General features: G+C 39.9%; 1 protein-coding gene and 3 long non-coding RNA genes across 4 annotated transcripts; 3 read left to right on the plus strand and 1 right to left on the minus strand.

The window, feature by feature from the left end:
• Positions 1-2,995: 2,995 nt before the first annotated feature.
• On the plus strand, positions 2,996-3,828 carry LOC26533723 (uncharacterized). The gene is made up of 2 exons (XR_004470480.1): positions 2,996-3,559; positions 3,619-3,828. It is a non-coding gene; the product is annotated as an uncharacterized lncRNA (long non-coding RNA).
• Positions 3,829-5,022: 1,194 nt separating this feature from the next.
• Positions 5,023-5,597, plus strand: LOC117184995 (uncharacterized). Its single transcript, XR_004470481.1, has 2 exons — positions 5,023-5,245; positions 5,318-5,597. It is a non-coding gene; the product is annotated as an uncharacterized lncRNA (long non-coding RNA).
• A 14,463-nt stretch (positions 5,598-20,060) lies between these two features.
• Positions 20,061-26,100, plus strand: LOC26532887 (uncharacterized). The gene is made up of 5 exons (XR_004470353.1): positions 20,061-22,098; positions 22,168-22,411; positions 22,473-22,613; positions 23,683-24,193; positions 24,347-26,100. It is a non-coding gene; the product is annotated as an uncharacterized lncRNA (long non-coding RNA).
• LOC4814213 (uncharacterized) lies at positions 22,250-23,186 on the minus strand. Its single transcript, XM_001354297.3, has 3 exons — positions 23,114-23,186; positions 22,498-22,860; positions 22,250-22,424 (listed from the first exon to the last, which is right to left on the minus strand). Exons 1-3 carry the CDS (start codon positions 23,180-23,182, stop codon positions 22,272-22,274), a joined length of 585 nt encoding a protein of 194 aa, XP_001354333.3. The 5' UTR covers positions 23,183-23,186; the 3' UTR covers positions 22,250-22,271.
• Positions 26,101-27,039: the final 939 nt, after the last annotated feature.

A 27,039-nucleotide genomic window follows, 5' to 3' on the forward strand; every position in this document is an offset into this window, starting at 1 on the left:
ATTCTTTAAAAAAACTGATCCAAAAAAATCCTGTTAAATTTTGTGTTCGCCTTATCTGAGGTTCTTAGAAATCTTCCTTAGTAGCCGTATTGTAATACTGGATTCGGTTTTTGGGGAAAGCTAAATTCAAAGAGAATATACAGAGATAATTGGTTCCAAGAAATACATATGTACATATGTACATATGTAACCTGTATTGCACCACTGTGCCCAAGTCCACTGCGCAGCATCGCTGCCTCGCGGCTCGAACGGGCCTCGAACATGTTCGATACTAGCTGTGGCTCGACATTCTGTGGGGTTCACATTGCCAACCAATCGCTTGAAGCGGCGCTTTTCAACTTTCATTAGAAATTATTGGATTCCGACGCCACGCCTCCTTCAGCAGGCTGCGTGTGTGTAGGTGTATGTGGACGGAAATTGGATTTGTGTGTAGCGACGACGGGACGTTCAGTTAGCACATACAAATACGATAATTTGCGATAATTACTGTTAATGAAAGAGATGAAAAAACATTTGGCGAAACGCCATTGATAGATAGTCCATCTCCTTCTCTGGTCCCTCTGGTCCCTCTGTGTTTTAGTGTGTCACCGTAGGCGAGTGCGTCAATTGTTTAATGCAAGACAACAAACAAACAAACAATGCCTCCCATCCACATCCTCACATCCAACATCTCCTTCTACATCCAACAAAAGCCGATCGAAAGAGGCAGCGGCAGCCTCAACAGGCCCGACAGCCATCAAGCAATTTTTATCGTCTCATTTTTAATTTATTAATTTATTATTTGTTTGCTTGAATGAACGACACTGTTGTTTATTGTCGTCCCCAACCCTATCCGCTCCTCCGTCCCCCATTGTGTTCGTGTCTCAATTTTGGTTCTAGCTTTTCGTCATATTTTTTGTGATCGCGTCTTATCGCCGTCATCGCAAAACGTCACGAGATCTGTCAGGCATCGATATTGATATAAATACATTCATACAAACATACATATGTACATATGTATGCACACATGTGTGTGTATACGCGAATATATATCGATCTATCAACATCGCGTATCCGTAATGTTTTTCGCTTCTTCGTGCTCGAATCTGGTTAGAATTTTGGTGACTTATTTCTTTATTTCGGTTTTACTCGGTCGTTCCTTTCATTTCTGGGCATATTGAATTTATCATAAATATATAGAGAATTTCATGAATCAAATAGATAAAATAAACTTAAAACCTTTTTTGGTGAGAAATCAACTTAAATCATGTTTTATTTGGCTCATACATGTATGTACATACATAAATATAACTTTCTAATTTATATTATGTTATATTATACAAATAATAATATAAATAAATATAAATAAGATCTTAGACGCAAACAGTCCTTAACGAGCGGAAAGGTTGTGAGTCGCAGCTCTCTTTTACCAGAAAACGCACACTGCACCAGGAAGAGTGTGCAAAAGAGAAGGAATGACTAAGCTCGTGGAAGGCGTTGCGTAGCCACTGCAGTTTCATTTGTTCCTCCTGAGTACAATAATAGCCCGTTCTGATCCATATTCGGCAATTTGGTTAGATAAATATGGTTATTCTTAATTATTCTACGTATTGTCCTATCTCACCACAGATTTTAATCTGTTGCGTAGCCACTGCAGTTTCATTTGTTCCTCCTGAGTACAATAATAGCCCGTTCTGATCCATATTCGGCAATTTGGTTAGATAAATATGGTTATTCTTAATTATTCTACGTATTGTCCTGTCTCACCACAGATTTTAATCCTTTGTGGAGGCGGAAGGGGTGTGGCAAGATTTTAAAACAAATGACTCAGTGTGATGTCACAGGAGCCTAAAAACAAAACATGGTGGCTCTAGTGCTTTACAGTATCATTTTCACTGGTGGCGTATAAATATGTAAATATGTATGTATATATGTACATATGTATGTGGGTACATATAGTGTATGTGTGTCTATCGGTGTGCCAATTTATAGTGACCCTCAGCTAATTTTTAATTTATTCATTAGCCTGTTAACGCCATTCCATTTGCGGTCCCCGATAAGTCCCCAGCCTCTAGCGTCCAGCTCCAGCTCCAGTTTTAATTGGGCGTACATAAAACAATCTGCACTGATCTGCCCCAAGCTGATTCTGCCAAGATCGAATGCGATTAATAATATGTATATGTGTATGTCTGTACGCACATACGAGTATGTACAATTATCTCGGGTAGACTGATTTAATTAGCCTCTTGAATGCGTCACCCGGATGCATATCGTAGACGTGGACTAAGGGGAGTGCGATGCCACTGCCACTAACGGCAAATGAGTACCAACTTAATGTAATGAAACTAATGAAATTTCCGTAGAGACCACATGATAGCAGTAACTTCGATGGGGTGCTAATTGGTGGCACAACACGTGCTAAGGCCTCCACGCCACATTCTCGTACTACACACTGTTCTAAGTATAGTCACCTGCCGTCCGGCCACTTTTCGCTGCCGATTAATCAAATGTGTGTGAAATTGCACAACCTGGCCTAATGGCAATGACAAAAAAACCCCGAAGCGAACAGCAGAAAAACAAAGAAGCTACCCAAGTCATCGCAAGATACTTAAATCTTGCTGTATTATGGGTCTGACTAACCAAAAGATAAGGCCCGCTATCTACACTTGGAGCTTTCCACTCGCATCTGTGTATCAGATACGGGTGGGAGCAGTATATCGCATTCGGGGTGGTTCGTTTTTTGCAGTGTCCTCGCCCTAACCCACTCTGACTAACCCGCTGACGGATGGATGTTGCTTGGGCGATAAGAATGCGTTAGAACTTCTGGATCTTCTTGCCAGAGTTCTGTTTGTGTTGGACTTTACCAAATTGCAAATCATTTTATGATCACCAAACTGTAAATCTATTTCCAAGAAAGCGACAAAACCCTTGTCAGCACGCACGCCTGGATAAATGTACATACATACATATGTACATATGTATATGTACATGAACATATGTATATCTGAGCGATCCACTAATACTAATATGGGTCAGTGGCAACGTGTATTTGTCTTAGCGACCCATGCTGCCGCACTTGAATTTGTAATAACCTCTTCAAGTTCACTGCCTCGGCTGTCGGTGTCCCCGTAAATACATATATATCTGTGTTTTGGTATCGTACTCATTATAGGGCCGAACTCATCTGATCTGAACCATAATCTGGTACTCCTTAATTTAGCTAGATTAGAGATTCAAACATTTTTTTCGGAAGTTTGAGTTTTGGAAAGTAAACAGTATTTCTAGTGTCAACTTATCTTGACAAAATCGGTGCAGGTTCCATTCATCTTAGTTCGAATTGCAGAAAATTCTGGTCAGATAATTACGATGGCATGTCCAAGGAAAAAGTTTTACAAATTGCTGAGAATTCATCATCTGCATTTACGGTTTCTCCAAAATTTATTAAGAACAACTCACACGAAAGCCACAACTTCGCACTAAGACGATTGCAGACCCAGGTCCGCTCCATCCCAGACCCAATGGGTTTGAGTCCGCTTCAATCCGAGTTCAGCTCTGAGTCAACGATTTTGTGAATTTTGAGGTATGAACTGCGAGGAAATCAATTCAAAGGTAATAATATACATACATACATATAAACAGATATATGTACAACCAGAGAAAAGCTGTGAAGGGTCAAATGAGCATAATAGAAGCAGAGAAAGACGGTGACTAGTGACGGTGAGAACCCTTTTTTTAGTGTACTGTAATCTCTTAAACATTGCAAACATTCTAAAATTGTGTTCTTCTTGTACAAACTGTTGCTTTTATTATTGAATACATACATATGTACAAATATGTATATGCAAATTGGAAGAGGTCAATTAATTTTCCATTATCTTTTGTACTTACATATTGTATGTAGTGTGTGCTATTTCTAAAATTCCCTTTGGGGCTCTGTACTGCGATCTATTTTTGCATACAAAGCGAGGTCCTGATTTCAACTATCAAGAAGCATTAATTGAAAAAGGAGTGCGACTTGCAACATTCTAATGACATTTACATATATAAGTTAATGGAGTTGTTGATGCGTAAGGCATCCAAAATTGTACCCAATTGTTTCGCCGATTTACCTGCCCGTTACAACTAGATTTAACTGTTATACTCCTCGTGCTTGGTTCTGTACAGCTGTATAGAGCCCATAGCTCGAGTATTGCAATTGCCCAACCCACGTCCCACGCCAAAGCCAAGAAAGTCGACGAGAGCAACGGTAAAGCAGTCTAGACTAGCGAGTGTTGCAGGGACTAACGGTGAGAGTGATACCGGGAACTATGGTTCTGGGCCGGGATGGTATCGAATAATGTTGTGTTGACTGGTACGTACGTGTACCGCTACGCTGGTCCGCTTAGAGCTATTAGCCAGCAGTAGGGCCATCAATCTTCCAATTGTCGTTTCTCCTCTATTTTGGCTTCAACTCTCTGAGGGGGAGATCTGTTTAAAGCTCACCCACAGCCCCACCAGCAGCACTCGAACCCGGTTGTCTTGGCGCCTCCGATCGCAATCGGAAAATGAGTGACAAAACCAGTAAAAAAATATATATGTTTGCGCAACGCCGCCGTTTTGAATACTCTTCCGGATTTCCTAATGTCTAGATCAAGTTAAAGATTTATGTATATTGACCAGTAGGAAACGTAACCACTTACAAGTGAGATACAATTTATTTTGTTGGGGTAATTGAAGCATCAATGCCACATCAATGGGAAAAAATAAATCGATGTTCATCACATTTGCCGGACATTGTTAAGAAGCTCAATGATTAACATTCGGAAAATCCAAATATCTCTCATACGTACTTGTACGTACAAAATTTCAGAGATTTTCCGTATATTTGGATAGAGTTTGACGCGAATCGGACAAGGGTCTCTAAAATCACTAAGAATACAATGCTCACGTTAAGTTCAAGGACCGTTTACAACTTCCCAGAGTGCATGTATAGCTAGCATGTGTGGTCGCAGTTAAAGCACTCTCTGTTAGAGTATGTAAATAAATATTATTCAAACTGGCAAGACTTCGGCGCTGGCACCAGTGCCAGAGACGGCAGCGCGCAAACAGCCTTAAACCGCTTGAGGCCGGTTCAAACTAGAATCGGTGGACCGTTCGTTCGATCCGGACAGGCCCGTCCCGGCTGAGTTCAGTTCGGTTCGGTTCGGTTAAGTTCGGTTGGGTTGGGTTGAGTTAAGTTGGCTTCGTCCAAGCTGGCTTGGCTTGGCTTGAGTTGGTTATCGTCTTTGTGGGTATTAAATATTGAAAACGAGCCTAACCAACTAACAGGCTCAATGTGACAACATTCGTTGATTTACAGAACTGCACCTGACAAAGAAATTCCCCAGGTCAAAAACGACTTTAAGACTTTACTAAGGAAGCGCAATGGTTGACCCAAATACGATTATTGCCAGCCCAGCACATTGTATATACGAGTAGTGCTGGCCGGAGGGATCTTCTAAGGCAAGAACGTATAGTAGAAAATATAGAATATTTTACCATCTAAGGATTCAAAAATTATCATTAGTAAACTTTGTTGACGTTTCTCTTGGGTGGAAGAAATAGATAAAGAAAATTAAATAAAAATGACAGCACCTGAACATGGCATTTCATTTAAATCATTATTATTATTCAAGGAGTAAAACTAAAATAAAAAGCATTCAGATTGAATTGAATTGAATTTATGCTTTAGGTAAATGTAAGTTCTTATGTACATATGTACATATGTATATACCCCTCAAGAACGAGCTCAGCTCCACCCCAATAAAAAAATCATGTCGCATAATTTTCAATGGACCGCAATCGACATAACTCATACGCCGCGTGTTCCAAATGGAGGTTAAAAGCCAATGCAGTCAGTGCAGTGCAAGTTACAGTGTCTATAAATAAATCTTTGGCCCAGGCCCAGGCACAGACCCGGGCCCGGCCGCGCAGCCGCAATGCAATCGAAAACTGGTCTGGTGGGTCTGGGTCTCGGCAGCGGCAGCACCAGCACCAGCACCAGCTTTAGCGGCGTGACATGGGGCATGGGCATCGCCTCGATTGGATCCAATCTGATCTGAGCAACCTCTGCAGTTGCATGTTCGTACAGAAGAACAGCAACAACAGCTGAGGCAAAAAGCTTAAGTCTACATTAATATATTTCGACAGAAAAACATTTCTTCGCTGGTTGTATATTTTGGCATCCATGATGGTCAAGGACGTATTCGTACATTAACCAGGTTTGACTCGGGGAGAAGGAACGCCGGAGACAAAGGGAATGCAAGCAATTAAATAAACCCAACTGGTTGTTTTCCACTCCGATTTATGGAGGGGCAGGGTGTAGGATGTAACATATGTATGTAGTTGTTTATGAAGTGAAGAGGTGAAGAGGTTAAAGGGTCAAACGGAATGTTGGAGAGAAGAAAATTATAAATACCTACTGACAGTGGATATTTGCATTGATGAAAAGAGGGAACAAACAAAACTTGGAAAAAAAGAAATTGAAGAAATCTTATATCTTAAATCCCGAAAACCACTCTGTTCTTGATTCCGAAAGCGAATTCTTGGTTTTAGAAAGTTGCTCCTCAGTGCAGATTCAGTGTTGCTTTATTCTGTGGCTTGTAGGAAAGGCGGCCGAGAAGCAGATGCCATGTGGCATGTGCTCATGTGTTCATCCGTCTATCTGTCACGTTTGACACCTGCTTCTCAGAAATTATCCGACCTCTGGCGATATCACACTGAGTAAAGTTTTTTTTTCCCATGCCCCTTCACTACCCCTCAAAGAGTGAAAATCTGTGGCATTCACAATTTAAAGATAAAAAGAAACTGAGATGCAGCTTCATAGAGAATGATCATACATACGAGTATCTACTAGATTGCCGAATTTGGATCAGTTGGGATCATTATTATAGCCATAATGATGAATTTCCAGTGGTTGACTCTCAGCCTCGTGCTAGCTCTCTCTCTCCTACACTCCCACGTCCAGTATGCATCCCCCCCGTGTAAGCGAGTGGGCGAGTGAGCAGGATTGTATTGTGTACGTTACATAAACCATGAAATTACATATGAATGTACATTGTACATACATACTTACAGATATGTTATACTGACTGAGTACCGAGAATTATAGTACCTCCAGTACTGTCCGTGCCATTCCCAACGCGTTTCGAGTTCATGGTGTGTCGAATTCCAGCCTCTCAAATTGTAGTTTTGTCATTGTTTGTACCATTTGCTTGTGTCGTATGCGCAATTTTCTGTGATCACAATAGTAGTGTTACATACTTCCATACTAGTGTAAGTCACACACGAAACAAGAATGTCAGTGCCTGGCCACAATCCTTTTCCCCCCGATGGCCTTTATTTGAAATTTTTTTTTGTTACCCAGCTTTAAATTCGACATTTTATTCGCCAACAATGGCAGTGCTTTTTCTCTCTCTGCCCTCTACTTTTTTTTGTGTAATTTGAAAGACCGTCTGAGGCTCGAAGCTGCGATCTGGGGTGGATTGCGTGAGCCTTTTTCGGCTGGTTCCAGTTGATTGCATTTTATTGAGTTTATTATTTTGTAATAATGGCTCATTAATTCTCTCGCCCTTGGTTTCGCCCTCTTTTGGCTCTCGCCCTCGCCCTCTCCGCCTCAGCCTTGCGTGCGTATTCCCTGTGTCTCATTCTGGCCACATCAGCATCCCATAAGCCAGGCCCTAAAAAAGATTTATTTACGTTGAATCATGGGGATCGTTAAAAATGCACTTGAGTTCCGTTAATGGACTTGGAAGATGATTTGCCAGCAATTGGTGATCGGTTCTGAAAGTCACCTGAATTACCCGCATTTTATTGCGAGCTAGCAGATACGTTCTGTGTTATATTAAACAAGTATTGAGAAATACAATAAATGTTTAGTAATTAAAAACTTGTGATCTCTTTGGAAATAGACTGTCCATTTACCGGATATGGGCTCTAAGGCTTTCAGTACACATGCTGCTTTCGAGCGATGTTTAATATCTCATATATTATTATCTATTACAAAGATAAATTTATATTTTGAAAGAAGACAATTTCTAGCGAGTATTGTATATATTTCCCTCGTGCCCAAAGCACACGCTTCAGTATCAGAAGAATAGGTAGGGACCGTAAATATCAAATGCGAACTACATTTCAATGTCTTAGCTTGCCCCAGACTACTTCTAGGTACGTTTTTGGGTATTTTGCTCGAATCATTCTAGATACATTTTGAAGTCGCGTTCACGACCTTCCCAACGCCTGGTACTGCTGCTGATGTCTGTGCCACACGCCACACAAATTGACGTAGTACTCTTTCCACCTGGTGTAAATAATCATTTATGTACTCAACGGCTATTTGCTTTTTTGTTTTTCGACGCTCTCAGGGTAAGTTTTTCCAAACAATAGCGGGAAAAAATTAGCACAGCTGCTTTAAAACGAAATGAGATGAAAAATAATATAAAAAGCTGAAAACCCGTCTATTAAACGGTACGAGTAAGTACATGAAAAACACAAATTCAAATATAAATATTTTTGCAACAAATTAAACAAATAGCGGACTGGCAAGGAGACCCCCTACAAACCGAGAAAACTATTTTATTTTTCCAATATAATTCCTCAATATTTGTTTCGCTCGACGCGAATTGCAATTAGCATCAATTTGCCAGCCAGAGGAGGAGATGGGGCGGATATATCTAATTGATAGCTTCCATATTTGCTTCAGGTGTCCCAGGTGAAATTCATAGCCCGTACTCTACAGTCTACAGTCTACAGTCTACAGTCGCATCCCCAACCCCCAACCCACAACCCACAACCCCCAAATCTAGACCAGACCAGACCAGACTTTGCTTAGCCTTCCCCACTCGAAGGGAGGCAAGTCGTCACTTTGGGAAATATATTTGAACATTGTTTGCATGTTTCAATTAATGCTGCCGTTGCCGTTGTCGTTGCCGTTGTCGTTGCCGTTGCCGTTGCGGTGTGTGTTCCGTTCGACATTAGGGTGGACCATTAACACTAGCACGCTAAGTGATCATCCTCCTCCCGGTCAGAGCCCCTTCAACCCTTGCTTGATTATCGCTAATCAATGAAAAAGTCGAAGCTTGTCTTGCGAAACAGTTTCTGTTGTTGGCTTTTAATCTAGGAATCGGAATCAAAATTGGGACCAAAATTTGAATTGGAATGGGAATTTTGTTGTCTGTCTGGAGGAGGCCTGTCCACTGCTTAGAGAGCCGAAACCAGTTTTTATATTCATCGTTTTGTTTTGTGTCTTTTTTTAAACATTATGACAAATGACATGCCATCGATCAAAATGTGCCGAATAATTTCAAACATATGAATGCTGTTGAGGAAAAGTTTAGAGTCACTCTAGTAATTTGGCTCATTTTACTGCTCTCTGATGGAAATGATAATTGTGCGTCATGGCAAAAATGTATACTTTGTGGTGAAATTATGTACACAAATATTATTTTTATAGGCCCCCTCGGGTAAAGGATCTTTGTTCCTATTAGGTTCAGCCACGAGCATGGTTCCGTTGCATACTTTTCGGATTTGTTTATGTTCATTTATTTCATGGGTTTCCTTGCTTCATACAGGAGTGCATCTGTGTGTTTATAAAAACGAAATAAAAAGACAATTTAAATGAAATTCGTTTTTGAAGATAAGTGACATGATAAAAGTTCGACAAAAAAAAGTTTGTGGCTTTGTGTATGAGCCGAAAAACTTTAAATGGCTTTAAATTATATCTGCATTCATTAGCTTTTTTGAATTGAAAAGCTCTAAAAACTCAAAAAGCTAAGTTTAAAAAAGCAAGCTTACGCGCGAATAAAAGAGTAAAAAAAACCAATTTAAAACAAAAGATTCAAAACTTTGGAGTTTCAAGTCAATCTGAAAGAATTTGTTTCGTTCGAGATGTTTAATGTTTCAGCCCAATATTGGAGCTCTCTACAACTGTCCCCAGAGAGTCGTATTTACATTTCATTCATTTTTCCACAACTTTTTTCGAATTTTGTGTGTGTGTGTGTGTTTTTCTTTTTAAACAAGCAAAAATACATGAATGGTGTGCTAAAGGACCATGTAAACGCATGCAAATTATAATTATTATTTAATTTTATTGGTCTACCGGCACATTTTCCTTGAGGTTTGCATAAAACTATAAAACAATATATGTTTAAGATTCAATAGTGCAAATAGTACTGGCTTATGCATATCGGCAGTGGAATAAAGAACCGTTGCCGCCACGCCCAGTATACTCGCAAGCCCTCCTCGGCGACTAGCCCCTTCCCCTTCCTCATTTACCATACGAGTATGGTCACTTGCACAGTAAATACTCGTAAAAGTTCAATGTTTGAATACATTAAACTTAAAAAGCAAGCACAAAGAGACGGCGGCAGCATATCGTACAATGATGATATGGGTGGGGAGGTAGGCTTTTGTGGCTGTTCGAGGTACTGACAATGCGAGGAACATTCACAAAATGACCATTTTCAATAACACTCACGTAGCATCCGAGTCAATAAATTACAGCAACAACAGCAATGACAAGTGAAGCGAATAAAAGTTCCACAATTGAAATTTCGTTGGTGGCCGGGCCGGCACGTTCGACAACAGCCACAGAAGCGACAGCAACGGGAGCAGCAATGAAACGTCTGCCCGAAAGACCCAGACAAGAAATCGGAAGGTTACCTCATCGGTGACCGCGACGGCTGGGTACCCTTAAAACTGGAATTCGACTGAAATATGTCTCAATAAAGGATACAATATTGAAGACTTACAAACGAGTAGATGTAGGTGAAGGATGAAGGATGAAAGTTTCAATGATAATAATCAGTGCAATAAAGTTTTTATTCAATTGTTCAGTATATGGTAGACCTATTTAAAAAGCCTCTATGTCCAACGAGAGGGACATAGGTAGAGGTAGAGGTAGAGGGAGCTAGAGAGGAGACGAAAACAAAAAATATGTATGTGAAGGCCAAGGACGTATCGACATTCCTTGCATACATGATTGGGTCAAGGGATTTCCCCTTTCACATACGTAGTTGTTAGTTGTTCCTCCATATCGCAGGAGCTGGTCAACCAATAGCTTTTATTGTCTTTTCGAGCACAATTCAAGTGTCAAGAAAATTAGTAAAGAACAATCTACATACATATGTATGTACATGCATGTACGTTCAAAGGATACAATATCCAGGACCCGTTGTTCAGATCTGATCAGACGAATTGATGAATATGAATCCTTTACCTACTCAGACTGGCTTTCAGTCATCTTTGGCTCATGTGGGTGATTCCCGCGCCGATATTTTCTCTCTTCCCATGAATAATTATCACCTATGTCACTCGATAATGAACAAAAATCAATTAAGTTTCGATAAGCATTTCGAGTTGCATTTTTATATATTAATTAATTAACTTATTCTCCTTTCTGGCTGTCTCTTCGATTTTTGTTTGTCTCTTCTCTAAACGAATACGTTTAGAAAAACACTCGCATGAATGCGTCATTCGACAGAAAACAAGAAATTAATTAAGCAGTTATCAAAATGTTAATACTCTGCTCGTGATTGTAGATATGAACGTTAGGTCTGGAATAGCAAGAAAGGTACTAAAATTAGGTTTGAGGTAAGGTTCGGCTTGATTTTAATTGAATTTATTAAATCAGTTAAGGGTGAAAGTCTTCGATTGAACTGGCTCAAAGTTGTAACCCATTGTATAAAAAAAGATTTTTCAATAAAAAATATCAAAATTTGTACATATGTACATATGTATGTGCTCGTATTTATTTGTGAATTATAGGAAAACGTTTGAAGGGGAAGTCTATCCTTATTTCAATAGATATGTACATATGTTATATTAGTAGTGTGATACATCATCAAAAAGATTATGGTTATGCTTCTTGGCAGAAAATAAGCACTCGTCGACTCAGAAATATACATGGAGGACCCTGTAGAGTTTGGGCTGATATCAAAATAGAACAGAACAGAATCCATTTCAGGATTAGAGCTGGCATTTGTTTTTGAAACATTTTCAAAAATACTGGTATAAAATTGGAAACAAAAATGTTTGCCGTCGGTTCATCATTGCGGCGGAGCAGGTGGGGCTGGAGTGGAGCTGTCGCTGGAGTGTAGGAGAAGCGGGGCGACTTGATCTGGGGTTTTGAACTGGTCTTGGCTACCTTACCGGTTCACCTTGTAAATCAGCGCCACATACTCATATGTACTAAAAATACCAGTGATCCGAGCTCTTCGCTGCTGTTCATTCGTGTGTGCCACCGTGCAGTCGGCCGACTGGAAGTTGGCCAACGTCAACCGATATCAACGATATCAGCGGCCCCTGAACCGCCTCTAATAGTTTAATATAAGCCAAACCTACCGGCCATTTTGTTTGCCAATTTTTACCTTCTTCTTTGGTTTCGGTTTTGGTTTGTTTATGTTGTTTTCAGGCCTTGTTGCTGTTGCTGTTGCTGTTGCCGTTGTTTCTGTGGGTGTGGAGTTCTTCGAACTCGGCGGGGTTTTTGAAATTTCATGAAAAATTACCCAACCCGCTACGACAGGGCAAAAATCTTCTGCGGCCATCAGGTGAACGATAACAGACTGAGAAGAAGTCGGCCCAAGAGTTTTGCCATTGCGGAAGCCTTATTTAAACGGTTTTATTATTTTTTTTTTGCGTTCTTTCAGCCAAATATAAAACGTGCCGGGGTCCGTTGCCCGTTGACCGATTTGTTAGCTTCGGAACAGAAAACAAAAACCAAAATATACTCGGAGTCGGAGTCAGAGTGGAAGGAAAAGAAGAAGAAGCTAGAAGACTATATAATAAGATGTGTCTTGAAATCAAAAATTACACATACACGAGCGTTTCGCGAGAAAAAATAGCGACACACTCGTACCCATGAGTGTGTTTATCTGCGCGTATGGAAATACATATTCGTATTCGGATGTCGGATGCGTACACCTGAAATTATTTGTAGAGTCGGCTGACAAGACTGTTATGGCTTGATTGTCTCAGGGTTGGGAGTTCTTTGATCCCCACAATAGCAGCCTCTGGCAGTTCCTGCTTTTGTGGCTGTGCCTCTTTAATATCAATGCTGGTTTTTCTCTATGCCAAATGCCACAGAATACCTATAATACCATCCGTACCATCCAACATCTATAGAGAGAAGTAGAGAGAGAGGCAGAGTGAGAGTGAGAGTGAGAGAGCGGGATCAGCGGAGGAAGATCTCAGTAATACTATACGTATGTAGGTTTCAAGAGGTCCAGCGAATACTCGAAAACAGTGGCATGTTGTTCCACATGCGTCTTAAATATCGTCTAAAGTTTGGTTTTCGAATAAGGCCAAAGAAACAAACGGGGAATTTGGGCACTTCACAATTTCAAGCTTACGTTAAACAACCCCTATAAGAATTATAGATAACCAGAGAGCTAAGCTCTCTGCAACTTTCTCTCTTCAGGGACGGATATTTTATCTGTTTCAAGCTCATGAGGAGCAATTGTAAGTCTCTATGTTTTCTATTCTATTCTATTGTTAGTAACATTAAATATCTGAATCCGAAACGTGCCTACTCCTGTTGAGTACCTGCTCACATGTACCTCATGTATCGATCACACACGATGTCTTCCCCTGGTGACTTTTTGTGCTTTGCGTTAACCTGTTACGGAGTTTTTCAGATCGCAAAGCATTCCAAAACCGACAGCCGCGCCCTAAGAACTTTCCATTTCTGTGGCATTCTCTAGTTGGACAATATACAATATACACACATACATATACACACATTCATATGGATTTGTATGTGCATATGTACATCTGTACAGGTATGGTATACCATTCTCTATTCATTTTGTAAGTATGACTAGGGAGAAAGAGAGATCAATTAAAAGAGATGATTGCCTTGCTGTCAATTAAACACTTGGCTTGGCTAAAGTGTATGTTCATAGTGTTAATTGCTAATGACTGGCTCAATTCAATTGAAATGTCTATATCCGACTCTTACCTCAGCTCCTAATCAATGGATCAGCGTGACTGATCGAGGGGGCACGTGTGAGAAGGGAGAAGACCTCGGTCGGAAAACCTTGAAAAATAAAATCTACTTAAATCCAGTTGGGTTAGGACATTCTTGCCACCGTAATCATTTACGTATCTACGAGATACTTGATATTTGTAGGTATGAAAGCGCGAAGCCCTCTGTACCCTATACATCTACTTCTTTTGTAATCTAAAGATTATCTAAGCGAAAATTGTATCCAATTAACAACCACTTTTCTAATGCAAATTTGAAATTTCAAAACTTAAAAAAAAAATAGTAAAATCAGTTCATATTGTATTTACATTGCATTGCGCAAATCGATATGAGCCTCTAATTGAATATTAATTAACCGCGACCATATCAAAATTTTCCACCGAAAAAGAGGTTTTGAAGCTGCTATTCGCGAGTAAATGTTAGAAGATCATGTCAAAATATTGAAAAAACGAGTATGGAAAGCAATTCGATGGAATCTTTAACACACGTAATGCCAACGCTTCCCCAGACAAGTGGGGAATTCGAGGAAGATTCAATTGAGCGGCCGGACACAACCAGTTAACAGTGTCAGTTATGGTCAGATGAGATGAGTCTCATTTGATCTGATCTGTCATAAAAATCAATTTAACGCCCAGTGTCTACAACCTTTTATGAGCAACTGTAAACACCGTGCTAATCAAATGGGCAAATGTGACATTTTTGAGAGTTTTTTTTTGTGCTTGGTTATTCTCCAATGTTTTTTTTGCTGGTCGCGGTCCGTTTGGTTTTGGTGGAGGCCTGTGGGTGGGGCTGGCAGGGGTTAAGGAATGAAAACTGACGGCTGCAGTTTGCTTTAACACTTTGAGAAAAAGCACATAAAAGAAGGCTTTGCGGTTTCGATATCTTCCGCATACACTGGAAAAGAAATCGCAAGAAATATTTTCTCGTTTCGTTCAGTGTTTGTAATGCGGAATAATTGCTAAAAATTATAACTGAATATTCGGCCAGGCTCCGTTTTTTGCACTTTCACAAAAGTTTTCCGATTGATCGGAGATGTACTTATTATGAGCTCCAGATTTTGAAAATTTTTCTGAATTTGAAATGTTTTTGCTAGCTCCATGGAGTTCCTAATTAGCCAAGCCAATGAATGTTTACTGACTTCCGTATAATAGATGTGCTTTATTCATGTATGCTGATAGTGATATATGTATGTACATACTAGCAGGCTCGCTCAAATGACCGGGTATCGTGTTCCATCAGCTTCTCTGTTGACCTCCATCCATTCCATCCCTCCTCCACCATGTCTAGTGACTATGCCTGTCACATTTTGTACAGTTTGCACAATGATAATAGGCAATTAGATGACTGAAACTACTGCATCTGCTAACTTACCCAAAGGGAGTCTGACAATCCAGCAATCTGACAACCTTCATCAGAAAAATGCGATTGCATGATTGCCATATTTAGTTAATCTATCAATTATTGCATACAAATAATTGAAAATGGTTTAGGCAAATAATAAAGACACTGATCCACCTACCTGTCTGCCCTATCCCCTGTCCCACTGCTCATCGAAGCATGTCAAAGTCACGGTCACGTGCCCACCGGCTTGTTTGAAAAGTTCTCACTTGGAGATGAATGGGAATTGGAATGGGGATTGGATTTTGGATTGATTAGATTGCATGGGAGTTGAGTGGAGGGGGTGGACTGGAGAAAAGTGGAGTAGATGATTTCCGTCTTTCGGCCATCGCAACATCCATTTGCGTGTTCAGCTTTATTCGCTTTACTTTATTCCACCACCTTCTACGTTACTTATTTGCCTTTTTGCGCAATAAAACATGTTATTTATTTGTTTCCGAAAATATTATTTATTTAATTAATTTAATATTAATTTATATACCCGTATTTACCCAACAGGCAAATGCGAACGGAGAGACGCAAAAACATTGTACATACATACGATGTGCCCGTAAGTACATACTTATACGTACTCTGTGTATTTTTCGTGTTTGCTATTCTCATTTTGATTAAATGCTGTTTCTTTATTTAGTCAAATGAGAAGAGAACTGCCTGCGGGTGCAGTGGGTTGTCGTGGTCTGGTCTTGGTCGAACGTAAGGAAGCGCGTTGGAGCAAAGTCAAGTGGAGTGGTTTGCGATATGCGACAAATTAAAATTGAAAATCAAATTGCATCAAAGCTGGAAATACTCGCACCGTGAATTCCCAATTACCCAATCGGCAGCCGTTGACGTGGTGTGCACTATCTGATGCTATTTTCCATCCTGTCAATTCTCATCGATCTTGCCTTAGAAACAGCTCTTGTTGTCCTTGTCGCTCCTATATGACATGTTGCCTCTACAAGTTTTCTCTCTCTTGTATAATCTCAACACTCTGTCAGGCTTTTTGCTGGTTTTCCTGTGGCTCCTCCTGTGGCTCCTCCTGAGGATGCTGAGGGTTAATCATCTAAGTAGTTGTTTCCAATTACCCAGTTTGCGTTTTTCCTATTAAGAAAGTAAATTCTATCGTGAGATCTCCCATTTCTTTTTAATACTTGTATATATGGAAACTTCGAATAACTTTAAAACAAAAAACCAATCAACCAATCTGCGTTTGCCATTACCTTTTCGAGCATCTCTGGTGTTACAGCGTTGATTTCATAGCGAATGTTTTTCTTACGCTGGTCTATAGTCTAAGGCTTGTTGGCGTAAACCTTACTTTTTAGAAAGCCCCACAAAAAGAAGTCCGGTGGGGTTAAAACAGCCGATCTGGGTGGCCTTTCAATTCCACGAATTCGTTTAAGGTGTTTGCAGTTCTAAATATCTCGAAAAATTTTGTCTTTTCTAGAGCCATTTTCACGAAAATGAAATTCTGGAACTTACACGCAACTTAAACGTCAAAATAAAACTAAAGAGCTGTGCAAAAATGGAATTCAAAATATACACATACTTACGGTCAAAATCGTGGACTGTTACGTAACATCCGTACACACATTTAAAATTAAATTTTCCCAAGAAAGCATGGAACTGCGTAATTTTATTTTAATATTTATACCCGTTACTAAAAATAGGGGTATAGGGGTATATTATATAGTCCATAGTATATTATATATAGTATATTATATATATTATATATAGTATATTGTCCAGATGGAATCGTTTCCGACCCCATAAAGTATATATATTCTTGATCAGCATCAATAACCGATCTGTTCCGTCCCCACAAAGAGCGAAAATCTGTGGCATCCACAATTTCAAAGATTCGAGAAAACAGAATCGAAAACAAATGCAGAATCGTAGAGGATGACTATTTCTGCATCTGGCAAGAGGCGATGCAATTACTGCATCATCAAGTTTCCCGTCTGAAACCAGCAGAAGGCTGTTACGCCAGAATGCAGGAAAGATAGCTATTAGTCTAATATTCGAGGAAAATTAGTACTAAAATTACTAAGAGAACTAGGCGTACAAATACCACTACAATTACTAATTACTAGAAAGGTGTGTAAGGATAAGTATTTTAATAAGAGGAAGAGAATTAGTGGTGCATATAATATGGTAGAGGGAATTATAATCCGAGCAAAAGACCCTAAACGGTTCATGCAAGGAATAATTCGATCTACAAAGTGGAAGGAACAATGGTATAAAATTTCTAGTCAGTCTAATAGGAATCGTTAAGTTTATGCGGCTCAACAGATCAGGGCTGTCTATGTCACCCCTGATCAAGTTGTGCATAAATATCACACCAAGCATTTTTCTACGGTTAACTAAGGATGGGAGGTTTACTAATAGTAGTCTACTAGAGTAAGAACAAAGAGTAAAAAGTTTTTCTGTACTGATTCTATAAGGTCCTGGTGTACTTTGTACTGAGGGCACCATACACAGGAACCGTACTCTAAGATCGGACGATCAAGCGAGGTATAGAGAGTCTTTGTTATATAGGCGTCGTCAAATTCCTTTGACCACCTCTTTATAAACCCAATCACGCCCATGGCCTTATTTACCATGGTAGAAATGTGTTCAGAAAACTTTAACTTTTGGTCTAACATAACCCCAAGATCATTCTCCAGGGTGATTCTCTCAAGAGAACCACCAAATAGGGTATAGGGACCCAAAACAGGGGCTAGAACGATGAAATGTTATAACTTTGCATTTCGAGGCATTAAGGTGTAACAAGTTTGCACAACACCATGACTGAAAGTTATTGAGATCGGATTGCAAGCGAGAATGAAATGAAATTTCCTTATACTGGACACTGAGTTTAACATCATCCGCATACATAAGCACTCGAGAGTATGTTAATACCGAAGGTAGGTCATACCAAATTTGGTTGCTCTGGCTCTTATGGGTTCTGAGATCCTTGAACTCATATTTTGCAATTGGCAAAACCGACCATGAAACCTGTGTGTTAGAGTGAGACAGAGCGAGAAAGAATGAAATTGTTTTCTTGATTCTGGCTATAATAATTATTCGATCTGGTTGAGATTTTACTCTCTAAAACATATAGTCATCCTCTACGATTCTGCGGTTTTTGGTTCTATCGTATCTTTAAAAATGTGGATGCCACAGATTTTCGTCCTTTGTGGGGGCGGAAGTGGGCGGGGCGAAGTTTTGAAATATTTTTGTAGCAGTGACATATCACAGAAGTCTGGATCCAAAACATCGTTGCTCTAGCTCTTATAGTCTTTGAGCACTAGGCGCTGAAGGGGACGGACAGACGGACGGACGGATAGACAGACAGGGCTCAATCGACTCAGCTATTGATGCTGATCAAGAATATATATACTTTATGGGGTCGGAAACGATTCCTTCTGGACGTTACACACATCTACTTTCACCACAAATCTAATATACCCAAATTCTCATTTTGAGTATCGGGTATAAAAATGTACAAAATTCGTTAAGCTTTGCAGATTATTAGAACAAATCAAGTAGATAACTTTAAAAATTCATTCAAAAGAGCTTGTGGATGGTTTCTCCAATTAGCCGACATTTTATTCCGATTATATAAAAATATGGCTCACAATTAAAATTACGATATGTCGTTTATTCTTATTCTGGGCGGGGAATATGGGAATACTACTAATCAGGGATCGCAAATAAGAGTTATGAATGCAAAAGTTACCCAAAGAAATCAATGTGAAGGAAATATGTTTCGGCAACATGGAATACACCAAAATTTATCGGTATCAGAAAAAACTTATATATCCCAATTTTTGGTAATAATATTTTTAATAAAAATGAGAAATAACACTTATTTTTTAGTATTTCAATAGAAATAAAAATAATTATATTGGATTTTTTTTATTTGAAAAGTTTAATTTATGAGTAATTCCATATCTTTTATTTTTAAAATCAAAAATAAAAGTTTTTTAACTGATTATTGAAAAATAATTGTAATTTATAATGTAATAATTGACTGCAATTTTTTATTTTAAAACTTATAACAGATACGGTCCCTGCTACTAATGGATCTAAATTTGAAATTTTAATAACAATTTCTGTATCTACAGCGGCTACAAATGAGTATTCGTGCGCGCCATTTAATTTTCCCTGAGCGCGTAACTGAAATTCTATTTGTTTACATTTCGTAACATTGTTATATCCAAAACTCAAAAAGAGTATAGGGGTATATTCGATTTTCGCGGGAAAGGGATGTGTGTAACGCCCAGAAGGAAGTGTCTCCGACCACACAAATTATAAATATGCTTGATCAGCATCAATAGCCAAGTTTTTAGAGCCACATCTGTCCGTCCGTCTGTCTGAGTAACAGCAACGAAATTTTGTATCCAGACTTTTGTGATAACACACTATCAAATTTCTTTCAAAATTCTGCCACGCCTCTCCCCGCCGGCATAAAGAAAGAAAATCTGTGGCATCCACAATTTTGAAGATACGAGAAAAAAACACGCAGAATCGTAGAGAACGACCATATCTTACTTATTATTCTTACTTATTTTCTGTGTCTCTCTAACACACGCTTCGTGCTGAACGTGTGCGCCCTCTGCCGGAGGGGAGTCATACTGACTGAGTATCGGGTACAAACGTAGAGTCGCGGCCGTAGCAGCGACTTACACCACTCCCCCTCGCTTTTCTTTGCTTCTAAGTATATACACGCAATAAATAAAAACGCCTATTTCATGCAATTTGAATGGAAGGGCAGAGCTATATATTGTACATATGTATATATGCATATATTGTACAAGTATAACATAGTACAAGTATTCATAGTATATGAATGACGTGCATACAGTACTACCCTATTACACTTGCTACCGTTTTGTACGACTATTTTACTCCGTAGAGATTGTTTGTTCGTCTATTTATTTTGCTACTCCTCTTGAAAGTTTCTAACAAGACATGGAGCCCATGGCAAGCACTTTTTTCCTCTTTGCGACATCGAACAATACGATCCTGCCTGCTGCAGCCCCCCACCCCTCTTTATCTGAAGCGGAGTCTACTACAGATTCAGCCTCAAATCCGACAGTAACAAGTCATTACCAGTTTAAAGCGCTTTCGGCCTGATAACTAATATACATCTGTATGTACATACGAGCATGTGGATATGTATAAGATTTACATACTTATATAAGCACATTCGATCGGCTCTCATGAGCTGTGACCATTACTATACATATTGTTATTGATGCATTTTATATCGATTCTCATTTGCCATTCTATCAGAATTTGAATTTGAACAGTGGAATTCGGGAGCTTAATATACTCGTAGAATAAGTCCAAGCAAAAGCCTATTGTACGTTATGATTGACTGTTCTAAGAAATTAACTAAACGTATTGGATCCATAGTTTAATATTCTCTGATCAATTCCTTTTTTAACAAAGTTAAATGAATGATAATATATTTTGTGTGACGAATGATAACTTTTAGTGTTTGCCAAAATGTTGCTCTTGACCAACCAACTTAGAATACCCTTATTGATAGCTATTCTACATCTTAGAAAGTTCTTATGGAGACACATAAATTACTCAAAGTCATATTTAATAAGTCAAATAAAGAAATGCATTTTAATGTATCTGTTATATGAAAAGTCTAGTGCGGGCTCGAAATGTTTTGTTTGTATGACTGATCTTTCGTCAGCTAATCGTTTGTTTATCATGACACAATCCCAAGCAAATAAACAGGTAGCACAGAGAAATTAATATAGCCCATAAAACATCTCAAACAAGCGGAAAAAATAGGTGGTGAGAGCTGCTAAGTGAAAAACTTACAATCATTTTGGAAAATTTACAATATGTGCACTTTTTCTAACACATAACCGTATGTACTCGTTCGAGAATTATTTCCGAGCGATATAGCCATGTCCATCCGTCCGTCTTGTTTGACGCCAGGTTCTCAGGGACAATTCTCTATCTCACTTACCCACACACTCCTTCGAGATATGACCGCCAGCTGGTAGTTCGATGGTGTATAGAGAGCGAAATTTGTTTCTTTATTCGGAATTATTTCAAGAATTATAACATAACTAGGGCTCGCTCTCTCTGTTTCCCGCGTAACCGTTGTGTCTTCTCCCAAGTGGAAGAAGAATATATAGAAATGGGCGGTCTGCTTTGCCCGTTCTACCAAAATCATTGATAGCAATAACATTTTCATGATCTTTTATTGTTGTTTAAGTTCATTGGAGTATTTTCATTCTCAGTCATCCTATGCCGTGATATTTATTAAATTAAAACACATATGTTTAAACAGGCGCTTAGCCGTAGTTCATCACCACCAAATATTCGAATTTAATTATGAACCCCATCAGATTATTTCGATAGTTTCTTGAATCAAAAACTGCTCCACATGACAAATGGACTCCCTGGCAGACCACGTGCAAAGGAAAACCAAAGTAAATAAATAGATAATTCGTGTGAAAGAAGCAGTGAACCCGAATCTACACACATCGTAAATTGCCGCAGTTCAGGGTGCAGTTGGGGAAACACGGGGCAGTCAGCAGTGGATACGTACGCCCCATCACGCGCTGCTGAGAATGAGTTCAGTCCATGTGGCTGTGCATGGCGCCGCATTTGAGCTTCTGGCAAATACTACAAGGGGATTACTGGGCTAAGTTCCCATTTCAGTTATGGCTTATCACCAACAAGGGGGAAGTATAGCAAAATAAAAAAGAAAAAAAAAAGAATAATAAAAGGTAATCATTTCTGGCATTTTTTCGAGTGCATGAATATGAAATATTTTGTTTTATTTGCAAATCATTTAGTTAGAATCATAAACGGAGAACGCGCCATTGAAGCTGAGCAAACAGAGTAGAGCAACTGGCAGATCAAGCCATAAAAGAAGCAGCCAGATATCTTGTCACGGTTATCAATTCGCATACACCTTGACAAAGACCACCATACAGGTCTTGTACTGATCCGTGCTCAAGTGGACCACCGCCTTGAGATCGCCGACAATGTCCACAGACGGCATATTGTTCACGAACAAATGGTTGCTGATATTTCTGAGTGAGTAGACGTGCTGCCGATAGGAATGATTAGGGTTAGATAACATCATAATCTTTTACAGGCTCTCAAGGATTCTTGTCGCTTACTGACTTATTTGGAGGACATTTCAGCTGACTTTTAGGGATTTCCCTGACCACAGGATGCCACAACTCCCACGGATCCAGGAGCGCCTGACAGAAGTTGTCCCTTTTTATCGATAAAGGTATGGGTAGCCACTCGCTTCGCACCCAGCGAAAAACATCCAACTGAAGAGTGATCGGGGTATGGGGTATATCCAATAGCACCTTGATATCGCCACTGTAGTACAGGGTCTCCAGATCATCGGCTATCACAAAGTGGACGTCACTTATGTCCAAAATCTGCCTAACTTGAATATTACCCTCATTTTCCATGCCATTACATTCGATGGCCATTGTTTTTTCATCACCAATGATCTCATAGTTGACTGACTAGAAGGGTAACGATTAATTTTCCATGGGTAGAAAGATTGTACTTAGCTATGACACACAGTTGGAAGCGTTAAATACCCTTGTAGCTATATATGTATTCTACAAATTACTCAAATTCGGTTTATCTCATTCTGTGTAATACAACGATCCAATAGTGGTTAAGGCATTTGCTACGGAATCTGTACTATGCTTCAGAGACCACTTACACAGAAACCGACGATTAACGGACAGACAGTAAAATGTTTGAACTCACTATGCAGATTGCAATACGTAGGATCACCAGCAGCGAAATGTACCACTTAACTTGCGGCAGTTGCTCCATTGCGAAGTACATACTCGCAGACCTTGTACGGTTGCCACATTTTATATATCCGTGGGCTAATTGAAGGGCAATTATCTATCATCATTCGTATTGTTAACTAATTGCCAAATTAACTTGTACATTTTTTAATTGTCACATATTTGTATGTAGATGCTTTTAGATACAAATACAAATTTTGTTCAATCGTTAATAGGTGGATATCACAGAATTTAATGGATTTTGATTAATGGAGGTATTTGGATTTTGGTTAAAAGACGTGCATCGATTCGCATGACTAAATAAAAGAAATCGCAATAACGGCTAAAAAAGCGTCCTTCCTTCCGGACTACAATATTATTATTGTACATATTGTAATTAGGTCCGGTATGTATGCACTGCGACCAAATATGTTTATTAAGTGCGGAGTTTCTGTTTGATTTTTGCAGTTCGTTATTTGTAGAGCTATTTTCAAAACTTATCATTGGCACTAAAAAACAGTAGTATTTTAATCTGAATTTTAGTTTTATTTTAGAGCCTCTAGCTCCACGAGAACAGGGTGTAAGCAAAAGAACATCAACATTCACGCTACGTAGACGTCAGTGAGGTCAGCGAAGTCAGCGAAGTCACTCGCCCCTCGCCCGGAAGCAGGCTGAGCTCGGGCCTCAATGCAACAAGTACCCGTATATCACGCGTGAGTCGTGTACGCCTGTGGGACAGCGGCAATGACTACGCACTTGACCCTGGACAACTGACTGGATGTTTGTCACTGCTTTGTTGGTTGTGGCTTTTTTGTAGGCCATGGTGACTATAAAACATTAAATCGGGTCGACACACGACGCCCGATAACAGTGGGAAACTCTTCACGATGGGAGAACAGAATTCGCTGGGTCATAAACGCCAACGAGACAACAGCCTCAATACCAGCAAGAGCCGCAGCGCGTGGCAAGATTCACTGGATGGGTGTTCTGGCTTTGGCTCTGGCTAATATATTTTTTCGGTGACCTTTGGATATCCCTGCGATCATAAAATTAGGTATGTACCTACACAGCTAAGAATCTTAATAGTTATTAATGTTATTATATTATTATATTATATTATCATTATATTATACACATACAGATAAACACATAAAATTATAACGTTTTACATATTTATATAAACTTGTTTCCCTGACTGATTAACTAGATCACCGTACAGCCGAAGTTTGAGCCACAGCCGGATGTAGTCCTGAGCGGAAGACCTCTACTTGCTAACGGGATATGTGATTTCAGATAAGATTATTACATATTACAGCCTTGAAAAGATATTTATAAGATCTTTTTAAGAATTCTAAAGTAAGCCAAAGTAAGCTCTACTATATTTCAACGCATTAATTGGCCAGGATACAGGGGTCCCGAGGAAGCAGGCGCTGCGAGGATGGATCCGAAAAGCCGATCGGGCCAATCCATCTCCGGAGGCCCCAAGGGCGAACCGGGGACTCGGGTGGTTACCAAGCAGAGCGATATCGCGACATCTGTCTCAGAATACCAGGAGAGAAGATGCGGGGCCTTCATCCTGCTAAAAACGATCCAGTATTTCTATCGTCTACTAAAGGGATCAAGCTAAGGCAATGTGGCAAGACGATCGTGCCAGATTCCCCGCCAGTCACTGTCAGTGGGACACAAATGAACGGAGTGATGAAGACATGGTTATGGTTATGAAGACAGAGGTTATGGCAGAGTTCTCCCTGAGTCCCTTTCTAAGAAGGAAATTTCACGGAAGGCCACAGTACGTCTCGTTAAAACATTTACCGACGCCCGCAGGAAGACGCTCGATAAACCCTGCCCTTCTAGTAAAGCCAGAGGTTGAAAGAATCCTGAATGGTCGACTCCGAATCCATCGATCTCAGTAAAGTCTCGCGAAACTCTTCTAAAGAGCTAAAGCTCTGAATGTTGAATAGAACTGGACAGCCTAAGACAAAGAACACAGGACGTCAGCTCTGCAGCGAAATCGAGAGCAACTCGGAAGTTTCGCGCCTGCGCGACCACCCACCCTGGGCTACCTGAAGAAAGCCGACCAGTCTTGACGAGCATTTAGGTGTTAAGGCGTCTGAAAAGGAACTGGTACTCTTCACTAGGAAGTAAAAGATTCCGACACTGACTCCCCCAAAACTCGGCGGGGAAAGCAGCGATGCCAAATATCTTGGCCTGGCTTGGCTCTAAGTTGAGCTTAAAGGATAGGGTACAGAAAGCCACAGAGGACTATATACCTGCAGAAAAACCATCGGACTAAAATGGGGAATGACCGTATATAGTTCGGTGGATCTACACTGCCATCATACGACCAATTATGGTCTACAGAGTGGTAGTGGTGGCCAGCTCTGGGCAGGAAACACTTTCTTCACAATCTCAGTCGAGTTTAACGTATGGTTGAACCATATGAAGTAACCTAAAGTACTTTAAAGTAACCTAATTTAATGGGCCATACTATCAATGGCGAAGAACAGGAGAGCGTATAAGGAGCGAAGCATTAAAAAGGACGTATTGTATATGTATGTAGATATGTAATTAAATATGTAAGTGCCTCCTTTAATTCACCTGGAAATGCTATTGATCTGATCTTTCGTGCGAAGATTCAGCTGGTTCGGACTTACATATCTAATAGTGCAGCTTCGTGTACGTTCAAATAAACATTAAGTTCATAATAAACTTATTTTTTGAAGGTTCCACATACATATGTACATATGTAGTTACAAATGTATGTACACCACTTCTTAGCTAAATATGTAAACATTTTAAATTAGCTTGTTATTTGGACCCATCTTTGGGGCTTCTGACGAGAATTGCATTTGTTGTAGATTACATTTTCATTTACAAGTCCTTTAAATGTGTTTAGAATATAGCAATATGCAGTCAACTGAATAGTTGACAATTTTCAAATGTAAAATTGCTCCACCAAATTTTGGCCGGAGCATTTGGTGGTGAAGGAGTTTAAGGCTAAGAAGAAGAATAGGCCCCCCATATCGCTTCCAAATCTTTCCAGCGTGCCACCCTCAACCTCAACTTCCTCTTCCTCAACTTCCCGTCTTGCTCCAACCTTTGCAAAAAACTAACTTCTCTTTTAGTAACCTATCAGAACGTAAGAGGCTTGCGTAGTAAGCTCAGCATTCTTTTCCGGGATAGTGTTGCATTTGCTTCCCACGTTATTGTGTTTACTGAAACCTGGTTAAAGCCGGACATTCTTAGTTCCGAGGTTTTGGCAGGTCGGTACACAACTTTTAGAAAGGACCGTTCGTCTCGACGTGCAGGAGGGGTTCTAATTGCAGTGGACTCTTACTTCACGTCAGAACACTTCACAGTCCAAGTTCAACAGGAACTGGAATTCCTGTGTGTAAAACTGATTCTTCCCGCTTTCGCTATATTCATTACTTGCTCGTATATCCCACCTTCTTCGGATATTTCAATTTATGAGCAGCACTTGTCCGCTTTAACCGCTGTTGCTTCCTCGCTATCTGATAAAGATCGTATGATAGTTCTTGGTGACTTCAACTTGCCAGGAACTGTTTGGTCTTCGGTAAACGAGTCTAGTATCCTAGTGCCCATGTCACGACATGACTTTGTTGACGGCTTGCTTGACCTGTCCTTGTCTCAAGTCAATCATGTGAAAAATTCCTTGGGTCGATTGCTTGATCTATGCTTTGTATCGGATCCGACCATAGTGTTGTTAACCCGAGCCCTTCCGCTCACTATACCTGAAGACGCCTACCACCCTACTCTCGAGGTGTCGCTAGACATAGGACCAACTGTATTGGATCGGTCGAGTAGACTACCTGAACGTGTCCGCTGCTTTCGTAAAGCCGAGTTTGCGAAGCTTAATAACCTAATTAGGGATTTTGATTG

This window comes from Drosophila pseudoobscura, chromosome X (genome assembly GCF_009870125.1).
Source record: "Drosophila pseudoobscura strain MV-25-SWS-2005 chromosome X, UCI_Dpse_MV25, whole genome shotgun sequence".
Lineage (NCBI taxonomy): Eukaryota > Metazoa > Arthropoda > Insecta > Diptera > Drosophilidae > Drosophila > Drosophila pseudoobscura.